The 12,062-nt window shown below is 38.7% G+C and overlaps 1 protein-coding gene across 1 annotated transcript; it reads right to left on the bottom strand.

The window, feature by feature from the left end:
• Window positions 1-7,789: 7,789 nt before the first annotated feature.
• Window positions 7,790-8,441, bottom strand: LOC115755955 (monothiol glutaredoxin-S10-like). Its single transcript, XM_030695588.2, has one exon. The coding sequence runs from the start codon at window positions 8,283-8,285 to the stop codon at window positions 7,977-7,979; it is 309 nt and encodes a 102-aa protein (XP_030551448.1). The 5' UTR covers window positions 8,286-8,441; the 3' UTR covers window positions 7,790-7,976.
• Between the last annotated feature and the right edge of the window lie 3,621 nt (window positions 8,442-12,062).

Raw genomic sequence — 12,062 nt, 5'->3', positions numbered from 1 at the left:
TTCACAACCCGTACCCATTTCCAAATTGATGATCCATGCTAGAACAAACGACGATTGAATAGGATAGAGGTAAGGTCGATGTGTACTTGCCTTAGGACCTCAATCAAAGAAGGCGGAGGCTGGATCGGCTCGAGAACAAGCCCGAACTGCCATTTCCTTCCTTGACATTGCGCGCGACCAAATAGAGAAAGAGAGAGGGCGAACGTGCAGGGGAAGACGGGGCTAAGCTCGGGGTCGAAAGGGCTGCTAGTCGAGCTGCCACAGATGAGAGCTCGGGCGAGAGAGAGAGATGAGAGGCCAAGAGATTGAAAGAGGGATGAGAGAGGAAGAGGGATGGAACGGGCGAGAGAGATAGATGAGAGGCCAAGAGATTGAAAGAGGGATGAAAGAGGAAGAGGGATGGATCGGGCGAAGCAACAAAGGGGGAGGCTGTAGTGTCCCATACTGCCACACCCGAATGTGTTACTATACTTGCGTTCTTTCTTTAATTAACCTTTTAGAGTAATTGGCGTATGCGGAAGCTTTAAAATAGAAAATCAAGCGGGACGGCCACACGGGTATAAGTGCATGAAATACAAAACACCCAATGGCAGGCACGCCTATCAAAATGTATGACCTTAATAGGTTTCGCAACCAAATAGCATACATATCAAACAACCAGATCATTTAACAACTTGACTTATATAATTCATATTCTCATATGATACAACACTTCTTTATTTACACAGATTAAACTGGGAGGATTTATAAAGGAAGGTAATCTACTCGGGATCCACCAACATCATCTCCATCCACGATCTTCACTTCCCTTAATGTTTTTCCTTGTCGACTTGCTCATCTAAAAAATGGTTAATCAACGGGAGTAAGCCGAAACTCCTCCTAAGTAGGATTCCTAGGCCAAACGACTAAACCAGCTATAGAATTGCAGAATTGCAATCAAAGTCACCACGACATAATCCGAGGTATTCAAAGGATGGAATCTCTAAATCAAAACAGAATTCAAGAATATAATCAATCAGAATTCAAAGATAAACTGAATCAGAGTCATAAATATCACGATTCGAGACCTATCAAATCAGAATCTAGGATACTCAAGGATAGGATTTCAAAATCTCATAATATCCAAATAAAACCGTCATAGCCACAACATATCGATAAACAGTGCTCACAATAGCAAAACCATAGATAGTATAGTAATCAGAACTAGAAATCTACTTGCCTTGATAAATCGAGAAAACAAAGAACGATCGGACGGACGAACGAACGGTCTAATGGGCGGATAGCGGCGCTAGGGCACCAAACGGCCAAAGGCGAGCACCTTGTGGGACAATGGCGATGGCGACCAAGCGGGGGTTGTGGACAACGACGGTAGTCGGACAGCGGTCGGCAGTCTCGGAGAGGCAAAGTAACAACGTTCTGACAATCTTGCTATTGTTCCTAGCAATATCACCAAAGGGGGTGAATAGGTGATTCCGAACTATTTTGAAACTTTATTGTAGAATATAAACAAGTTCAAAACATAAACAAATATAGTTTGGAAAATGAGTTCAAAATATCATGTGCGGAGATCTAAATGCAGTAAATGAGATTTAGAGTAGAGAAAAGCGCATGCAAAGTTTATAGTGGTTCGGCTTAGCAAGCCTACGTCTACTCTCCCACGCCGATAGCCGATTGACCGGATTCCACTAGATGAATCAATGGAGGAGGTTACAAGAGATATCACTTTCAATCACTCTTACAACAACCTCTCAAAGACACAGTTTATAGCTTTCGAGAACAAGTATGTGAATCTGAACAATTCAAGCACTTTAAAATTGTAAGTTATAATCCCACTCTGCTAGTCACCATGGATCTTCCTTTTATACTCATTTATCCCCAAACTAGCACTTAGATAGGTCTTCAAAGGATCGCTCTTCAATCATTAATTGGACATCATCAATCATGATTGAACGAGACCGTATCTAGGAAGATATAATAGCCATTAAAGTTGAGTCCGAAATCTTCAGATTCAGTCGCCATACAATTAAATCTTCGGTTTTCATAAGTAGAGTTAATTCAAATATTTAGCAGATCCTTATTCTTGGAAGGTAATATTCAATCCTAGATATTTTCCTAATCTGATTGGAAAATAATTTTGTCAATCAAATATTATAGACTTCCATAAGTAATACAACCAATATTGAAAACCCGCCAAATGTGAGTCTTTAGAATCATTCTGAAAGATGTTGCCGAATCTGAATATTATTCGAAAGCGGTATTCAGAAGTAGAGACTCTTTGAATCCGAACGGACTTGAATAGTGACTCTGAGCTCCAATAAAGTCATTGCCGACGTGTCACATATATTTTCATAAGACCAAGTCTTCAGAGACAAGAACATCCTCCATTTGAATAACTTCATAAGTAAATATATGACGACTACCACTTGAGTCCGATCATCGGGTTTGGAACAATATAAGCTCTCGTTACATGTTCACGTTGCAATAAAATATTTATAGTCATTAAACAGATTCTTTCTAAGAAAATGATAGTTTTGTCAGAATCAAAATATTCAAAAAGAAGGTTTTCTCAGCACTTATGATGAACAAACCGACTCCGGCGATTTATATATGGGAAGCAACTGAAGGCAAATTAGCTTAGGTGACTCAACAACTTGTAGTAGCATCAGAACGCGACATGTGCGTGGCATGCATGGCTACCACATGGTACCACGGGACACGTGGCATACCACCTTGCCAGGTGTTGACATATGGCCCTACATGTGTCCACGTGTGGCCATGTGTCCCAATTATGCCTTCGATTGTCCCAATTTCACACATATTTGACCCAATGGGACTTAAATTAGACATATCGTGTCTCTAAAAATATTACCGGGTCATAATAAATCGTCAAAAAAATACCCTTGAGTCCGGATAAAAATTCCTTAAAGTTTATCCAATAATCCGAACTCATTAAATGCTAATCCAATCTTAAGTAGGTGAGAGTTTTCATGTCATCACGCAAAAGAAGAAAGGAATGAGGAGAGAGAGGGGCTGAGCGCTTATGTAGGGTATGGGGAAGATAAATGGAGGGGGCGTGAGTTAAATCCTGAGACCAAAATTCATATCATTCCATCATACGAACCCCAAACCAAAATGCCGTGCTCATCAGTCCAAAACTTATTGTCCATATCAATGGTCTCGTCACTTCATTTCGTCCCTAATTAAACCTTTCAAAGCCTAATCGTTGTTCATTTTTATCCATAATTGGCGATTCCGCTTAATAATCCAACTTACGGAAATTTGGGCCATCACAACCCCCCTTCCCCCCTCCCCCAAAAAAAAGCCATAATCACTAATTAGAATAATAACCACACATCATTAACCTAGAAGAAGAAGAAAGCCATAGCCCATTTCTCCTACCTTTCCGTCACCGAAGACTCCATAGTGGAAGACCTCATTTCTTAGACCAAGGACTGTGGCCATCAATTGCTCCTCCTTTGCCGCCGACAACTCCCTCTTACCCTCCGACCTCAAGCCTCATTTTCGCAAGCTTGTGTCATTCCTTATTCCCAAACCCCAAACACTGCTTAGAATTCAAACAATCACAAGACGTAGTCGGCATTTGAAGGAGAGACTCGGTTTAAACTGAACGAGAAGCTGGAGGATTGGTAGGGAATGGGGTGCGATTCTTCGGCTTATGATTCGTGGAATCTTCTAGTGGAGGGCACAATTTTCTTGCCGCCGTAGCGGAATCTAGAAGAGAAATTGTCGTTGGAAGTCCACTATGGCGCATGATCCAGTCTCTTTGCTAACCAATCATTCTGATTTTTGGAGGAAGTCGAAGTCATCATCGCCGTCGCCCTAAGAGAATAAGCTCGCAAGGCGGAGAAGATCACTTGCATGGCGAAGCAAGCAGCAGCAATGATGAGGAGTGGCGGCAAGGATGATGAGCGCTTCGAGGACCGGCACAGGGGGAGAGCAGAGGAGATTATGCTGGCAAAATGCGGGAAATAAAGAAGTGGGAACTATGGGACCCACCTTGGGTTGTTTTGCCATTTTCAAGTTCTAGGGGAGCTGTCAAGCAAAAGACATGCTAAAAAAGCGGGAATTATGGAGAATAATATGGTCAAAACACTGAAATAGGGAGTGTCTTGGCCGAGGAGAGAGTGAAAAAAGCGGCCCTTTATAATGTATATATAAAAAAAATATATTTATTAAATATCTCCTAATGTGTTAGAACTTTCTATTTTTTGAGAAATAACATATCGGCATGTTGTGTCATGTCGTGTGGTGTCGTGTCACGTGCTGGTGACATCAAGTTCCTAGTCGTAATTTATGATCCACGCTAGCAAGTTATGAAATGATTGCCAATGTAGTAGTAACCTATATAGTTTTTCTTTGGGATAAATTTATTGTTGATAAGTAAAGGATAACGATATAAGTAGTAAGTAACAAGTGAAATTAATTATAGACTGCAAATTTATAGTGTCCAAAAAGTGTCCAAAAATTCAATAAATTTATGGGAAAATTTACAATAACGATGCCGTGCACTTTTTGATAGTCGTATCTTAAAGATACTCAATGAAGTCAATTGGCACAAATTATCAACTACACTTTTCGCAAATGCAAACTATCGACTGAATTGACACCTATCCAGTTAAGATACGACTATTAATCTATGGGAAAAGTGTCCAAAAAGTCTTAAACATATGGTATTGGTGTCAATTCAGTCCTAAATCTTTTATTGGTGACAATTTTGTCATAAAATTTTTCCATTTGTGCCAATTGACTTCATTGATAGGATAGCGCCGACGTGGACGCTAGTTCTCCTACGTGACATGGCTAGCAGTGATGTGAAAATTTTCTAAATATCTTTTATATTTTTAGTAATTTTTTTGTTTTTCTTTTTTTTTTTTTCTTTTCTATACACTTTTTTTTGGGATTAAAGGCCGACGAGGGTCGCTAGCTCACCCTTGTGGCCCCAAGCAAGGGCCGGCGACCCTCGCCCAATGCCGTGACGGTCGTCCACCCTTTATACATAAAAAAAAAAAGAAGTACATAAAAGAAAGAGGAAAGAAAAGAAAAAAAGGAAAAATATTATTAAAAAATATAGAAAAAAATATCCATGCCAGTGCTCGCCATGTTACATGGGATAATTGGCGTCTACATCTACTATTTCCGATCAAAATTAGTCGAACGGACTCAATTAACGCAAATACAAAAGGTTTATGATTAAATTGACACTAGTAAAAAGTTGATCACCGAATTGACATCAATGCAACATGTTTATGACTTTTTTGACACTTTTCCCGCTGACCATTAGCCACGTACTTTGATGTAATTTACTAATGATGTAAGCAACTTATGACCATGTAGTAGTTACTCATCAAATCTTTTATAAATTTACTATTGAAAACTAAATTTTAGCAGGGCAAAAAGTAAATTATCATCGAAATTAGTAACGAAACAATATGATCCATTTTAAGATAGTAAGTTACCCCTAAGTTATTAAATTACGATCCAACTTGCAACCTTTGATGTAATGGTAACTTAAGTCTCAAAACTAAATCTTAGCAGTGCCGACCTATGCATACCTATGTTTGCTTTAAGGTTAGTAAAGTTGCCATCAGAGCAATTAACATACGATCTCAAGAAATTTTAACAAGGACCTAACTTTGATGCACTTTAACTTTTTAAGTTGAAACCTACTGTCAAGTTTCTAGGGCTAGAGCTTGGTGCGGCCTGCCGATATCCAACTTAAAAATTTAGTTATTAGGTGGAGAGAGATCCAATGTGTAAAACTCGTCTTGTACTCAAGTGATGCGAGGGAACAAACCTCACGTGTAAAACATACTAAAGTCGTACAAAGAGGTGGTGTGGTGAAAACTCATGATAGAACTTCGTACCTAAGCCTGGGTATCCGATTCCAGCGTCTAGGTCCCTAAGGCAGAGCTCAAGGTCCCAGTGTCCATGCCTTGGTCTTCAGATAACTGGGCATAGGACCCTGACTCTCACGGTTGGGACTCAGCGGCTAGGCTTTGATCCCTATCGCAGGATCGTAGCAGTCAAATTTATGCCCTTTGGGGCTGGCCCTGGGTAGGGTCTCGCCTCTTGTGCCTAGATCCCCGGCGATCGAGTCCGTAGGAAAAAGTACACTAAAAGTGCCATAACTTTCAAAACGTTCACTTAAGTACCATAACTTTAAAAAATTGTTCACTTGAGTGTCATGTTGACATGGACGCCAGAAAAGCTGACGTGACAACCGGAAAAGCTGACGTGGCACACTGGAAAGCTGGCGTGGCTTGCCGAAAAGATAATGTGACACGCCGGAAAACCGACGTGGCACGGCGGAAAAGTTACTGTAGCATTCAAGTGAACGATTTTGCTCCGACGTGGCACTCAAGGGAACGATTTTTGAAAGTTATGGCACTTAAGTGAACGTTTTGAAAGTTATGGCACTCAAGTGAACGTTGTACACAAGTTATGGCACGCATGGTGTACTTATCCCGAGTCTGTATTTTTGGCATCTAAATGTGAGACTAGATATTGTACTCGATTTTTTTTTGTTTTAAATAAGTATTCAAAATTCTCGAAAAATTACCAAAAAAGTATGAAACTTATTGAGTGACTATCAATTCAGTCTTAAACTTTTTAATTTGATCAATTTAGCGTGAAACACTTGACAATTTGTCAATGTAGTCCTTCTAACCAATTTTGGTTGGCAATTATTGGCGTGTACATCAATCATTTTACGTGGCATGGCCGACATTAACGTGGATAATTTTTGCATTTTTTAAATTTGCTGAATTTTTTTAAGAAATTCAGATATTTTAAAAAATATATAAAAAAAAATTCACGTTAGAGTCAACCTTGCCATGCCACATTAGACAACCGACGTCTAAGTCAGCATTTTTCAATCAAAATTTAACGAATGAGCTACATTGCCAAATCGTCATGAAGTTTAATGACTAAATTAGCTCAATTGAAAAGTTTAAAACTGAATTGACATTCGTACAATATGTTTATGACTATTTTGGTAATTTTCTCCACAATTTTCTTGTAACATATACAAAAATGACCTTCATATTTTTGGCAAAGTACGACGAAACAATTGGAAAATGAATAATTTTCCTTGAAAATAAGTTCCTTTGCAAATGCTTTTCAACAAAATTCATCCCTGTGAAAGAAAGAACCTAAATATTCTTCGATGCAGAAGGCCATTCTAATGTTTGCCTAATGAGGAAAAATTCTTCCCATATCGAGGATTGGCCGTACGTAAAATTAGAGCGACACTAAATGAAGAATAACATAGCTTTGGCGTCGATTTTGCAAAAGAAAGAATATTTCCAATCACTGATTTGACATTGCAATTTATCCTATTTCTTGCGTTTAGCCAGTGCAAAAGCATCGTGACAGCTGCGGAATTTCAACGTCGATACCACTGTCCAAAGGTGACAGCGATGATCATCCATGCACTACGTAATTATGAATCTTCAGCCACATCCTCCATTTTTATTCTATCAATTCCTAATATTGAATTTATTCCAATGCATGTCCACATTGTTTTTCTCATTAGAAAGGTTAATTAACACTATAAGGAAGAAAATAGTAAAATCATCGGACCTTTTCAATCTATCATCGTCAATGAAATTTTCGAATTGTACACGTCGTATGATAAAGATCGCTCTTCGGCTTTGCTTCATGCCGTTCGAAAGGGTTTTAATTTATTAAACTTCCCTTTAGTAGACGCATCATCATATGGTTCATATGATAATGAAGACCCTTAATCAAAATTAGCAACACAATTAGCACTTTCTCTTCATTGATTTGTTCTAATCTTCTCCTTACAGTGTCCACTAAAAGCCGCACATGCAAGGGCCTTGCATATCTTGATAAATTATGCATATGAGAGTTAAGCTAGGACTGTTAAGCTCGTTTCCCATGCTATAAGGAAACTTTATTTTTTCTGGGTGGCAGCAGGTTTCCGGCTTATCTCGCTAGAGCCACAAAGCTCCGGCGTCCTTGAGCATCTTCTTCAGGGAGCCGCTGAGCTGAAGCGTCATGACGGCATTGGCGGATCCGACGAACTTCCCTCCGATGAAGACCGCGGGGACTGCGGGGTTGCACCCGAGCCGGATTAGCGCCCACTCCATCTCCTTGCCCCGTGGGTCCTCGTCGAGCTCATGGACTGCGGGGCTCACTCCCTGGTCGTAGAACAGCCTCTTGATCGCATGGCACATGCAGCATGTGCTCCTGCTGAATATCACTACCGCCTTCTGCGATGCCAGCCTCGCCACCCTATCCATGTCGATTCGAGAGAGGGAGAGGGAGGGAGGGGGGATTGTTTTAGGGTTGATTTCCTCTCGAATGTAGCAAAACGAAGTCGTCCAAAGACGGAGAAAAACGCCGAGTACCCTAAGAACAAGATCGGCTAGGGTTTGGGACCTTTTCTTTTGATGTTTTGCGATTGCCTTGTGATGTAATATGGACGTGTCATGGACCTTTATATATACACTGAAGGAGGAGGAGGAGCATCTTTTAGATATTGGCTTGATCTGAATATTAAAAGGCGAAGTGGAGAACAAAAGGAGAGGAGAGAAGAGAAGAGAAGAGAAGAGAAGGAGGTGATGGTGATGAGAAAAGGCGAAGGTTCTTTTGAGATATTTGATGCGCTATCCGAAGAACGCCCCCCTCGATCTGATGCCGACATTTATTCCGAGACTGTTTGATGGGAATTTGACGTTAATCTATGGGAGGCGACAGGCACAACAATGTGCCGAAAGTGGATTTTTAATTAATAGGGGTACAAAATGTGTGAATTATGAGAATTGTACGGAATTGCATCGAAAGAATTTTTTTTTTTTTTTTGCTTTTTTAGGGGAGTACCAAAGTTCTTGATAGAGCACAAGAGAGGGTGTGGGATGGATTTGGGGAATGTCAACTTTGGATAAGGCTTGGAGCCAAAGAGGGGCATCGTGTAGATGATGTGAATTTGCTTCGGCGAGCGAGGAAAAGGACCCTTCACTTCCTTGGTCGAGAAACTTAGCTTTCGAGATGAAACCTCGACCATGCATTTGGCAGTGCCCCAATACTTTATGTAGGGACTTATGCTTGGGTACCCTGCCTTAGGACAAAGAGAATTCTTTTCCAGCGGGGTTGTACAAAGCTTTAGAAGATGACTTCTAGGGATAAGTCTTTTTTACTTCATTTAGAGTTGGATCCTTCAATGTCCTTATCGAATTAGCATTTGGATTGAAGTCCCTTTCAGCAAGATGGCTTTTCAAGATGGAAGTTTTACTTATTCATCACTGCTGCTTTCTGAAAAAGTTTTAGCTCATTCCTAAGTACACCGCACATGATAATACTCTTTGGATCACTAATAGTTTTGAGAGCATATATGAATTGGATTAGAGAAGTACCAATCAAAGATTGTTTTATTCTAGAGCAGTAAGTGATCCTAATTGGTTTATAAATTCTTGACTTTAACTTTTGAGTAAAAATAGGCCAAGCTCGATATGTTAATGGATTTGGACCAAAGCTCTTCTCTTGTTAACCCCCTAGGATTTTAGTGTAGAGTTTATGTTGTTATTCGTAGTCAGCCATACCAGAGACGATGATTGTTTGGCAGGCCTTTGTATGGGGATGGGCGAGGAAGGGTCGAAACTCACTTGCCCCTCCACCACCCTGAGGGCCGTGCGAGGTGGGGCGGCTTTTTCGTCATGGGGCATCGCATTATATGAAAAGTATTTGGCATTTTATAATAAGGAAAATACCACAAAAATTTTTAAACTATGCCCACTATGACAAATTTAACTTAAACTTTTTTTGTGACACAAAAAAACCCTAAACTTGTAGTTATGACACATTTACTTCAAACTTGTATCATTATGACATATTTACCTCAATTTTTTTCTCGTGACACCAAAACCTTAAATTGTATATGTGTGACATATTTATCTAAAATATTAGGGTAAATGTGTCATATGACCATAATTTTAGGGCTTTTAATGTCTCAAAAAAAAATAATTTGGAGTAAATATATCACATGAGTATAAATTTTGGATTTTTAGTGTCACAAGAAAAAATTTGGGATAAATGTGTCGCATGAGTATAAATTTGGGGTTTTTTATGTCAAAAAAATTAGGATAAATGTATCATAGTAGGCATAGTGTAGGATTTTTTGTGGCTTTTTTCCTTTATAATAATACTAATTATGACATATTAATTGATTGATTAACAAAAATTATTTAAAAGCATCACCTTAGATTTCAATTAATCATTTACTTTTATGACTTGAGGACATTGTTTTAGAAAAATCTCAAACTGGTACACTTGTGACAAATTTACCCTCAAATTATTTTTTGATCACAAAAAATCTCAAACCGGTACACATGTGACAAATTCACGCTAAACTTTTCTTGACCACAAAAAATCCCAAACTGGTATACCTGTGATAAATTTATCCCGAACTAATACGTTGCGACTCTTGTAGCTTTTCATTAAATGTTACCATCAAATTATTGAGTTAGATGATGCGTGTACCGGTTTGGGATTTTTACCCTCTTTTTGTCACGGATATATCAATTTGAGGTTTTTCGTAGTATTAACCCCATTTAAAGAAAACTAACATGGGGTATGATTTGTTACATATGTACCAATTTGAAATTTTTGGTGGTCAAAAAAATAATTTGGGGTAAATTTATCACATATGTATCAGTTTTGGGTAAATTTATCATAGGTATATCGGTGTGGAGTTTTTCGTGATATTAACCCTATTTTTTTAGATGTAGTTATTTATCAATCACTTATTACACTAACTATTCCCATAATTAGTAGCCATTTGTTTTTTCATTTTACCTTTTTGCTAAGGAGGCAGTTTTCCTTTTCATTCATATTGCGTTAAATATTTTATAATATGCAGTTATTAAAGTTGCTATATTTATAAGTTTAACAAACTTTTAATGTTTAATATTATATCAATACTTTATTTTTCTCTTATTAGTATTTACTGGTTATATTTTTCTCTCATTTTCTATAATTTTTCATTGTTTTTATGACAATTCAGGGTAAAGAAAGGATTTCCTTCGAAAAATGAGATGGAAATATATTTACCCACAATTTAGACCGGATATCACAAATGATCGACTTGTTAGATCGCATTGGAAACCGAAGGCAAGATTTACGGTTGACCCGCTGCATGAAAGGGCTTGGTCTTTTTGGTTGGGCTAATTTAGATGGTCTGAAGCAATACACGAGATGCATGATGCTCCACTCAACGTCCACGCAATTATTTTTGTAAATTTATTGCTCAAGCGAGGGTATCGGGCTTTCGTTCCAAGAAATTCTTTGGGAAAAATTGTCAAAAAAGTCCTAAAATTATTGTAATTTTGTCAATCTAGTCCTAAACTTTTTAATTTTGTCAATTCAGTCCTATACCTTTTCTATTTGTGCCAATTCAGTCCCAAAATGTTTTTTGTGCCATTCAATCCTAAACCTTTTGTATTTATGTCAATTCAGCCCATTCGGCCAACTTTGACATGTTGACGCTGGCGAGGCAACTTTTAATAAATATTTCATTTTTTCTTCCAATTCCTTTTTTTTTTTTTCCTTTTTTGTTCATCTTCAACCTCTAGCCGCTTGTTGGCCAATGTTACCACTGCTGCTAGGCTGGGTGAGGCTCGGCCTCACCCGATCTAGGCTAGACCGACCTCACCTAGCCATGGCATCGCATCGCCCAACTTGGTGACATGGTTGGGTGAGGTTGACAACAAAGGCAATGTCATGGCTAGTCGAGGTCGTTCTCGCCCGGATCTAGCGAGGCCAACATTATTGGCTCTCGCCTTCGGCCAATTGCCAATCCAAATGATCGACTGGAGGTTGAAGATGAAAAAAGAAAGAAAGAAAGAACAAAAATAAAGATTTTGAAAAAATATTAAAATAAATTGTCATGTCAATATCAACAGGTCATAGTTAGCCGAATGGACTAAATTGGCACAAATACAAAAGGTTTATGACCGAATTAACACAAATTCAAAAGGTTTAAGACTAGATTGGCATAAAAAAAAGGGCTTAAAACTGAATTG

The sequence above is a fragment of the Rhodamnia argentea genome, chromosome 6 (genome assembly GCF_020921035.1).
Source record: "Rhodamnia argentea isolate NSW1041297 chromosome 6, ASM2092103v1, whole genome shotgun sequence".
In the NCBI taxonomy this organism is placed as follows: domain Eukaryota; kingdom Viridiplantae; phylum Streptophyta; class Magnoliopsida; order Myrtales; family Myrtaceae; genus Rhodamnia; species Rhodamnia argentea.
Note: the sequence above shows the minus strand (reverse complement) of the source record. Positions and strands in the feature narration are given on the sequence as shown.

What these genes read in the sequence shown, in the direction of transcription:
- LOC115755955 (XM_030695588.2), bottom strand. Translation starts at nt 8,285, where the DNA reads ATGGATAGGGTGGCGAGGCTGGCATCGCAGAAGGCGGTAGTGATATTC.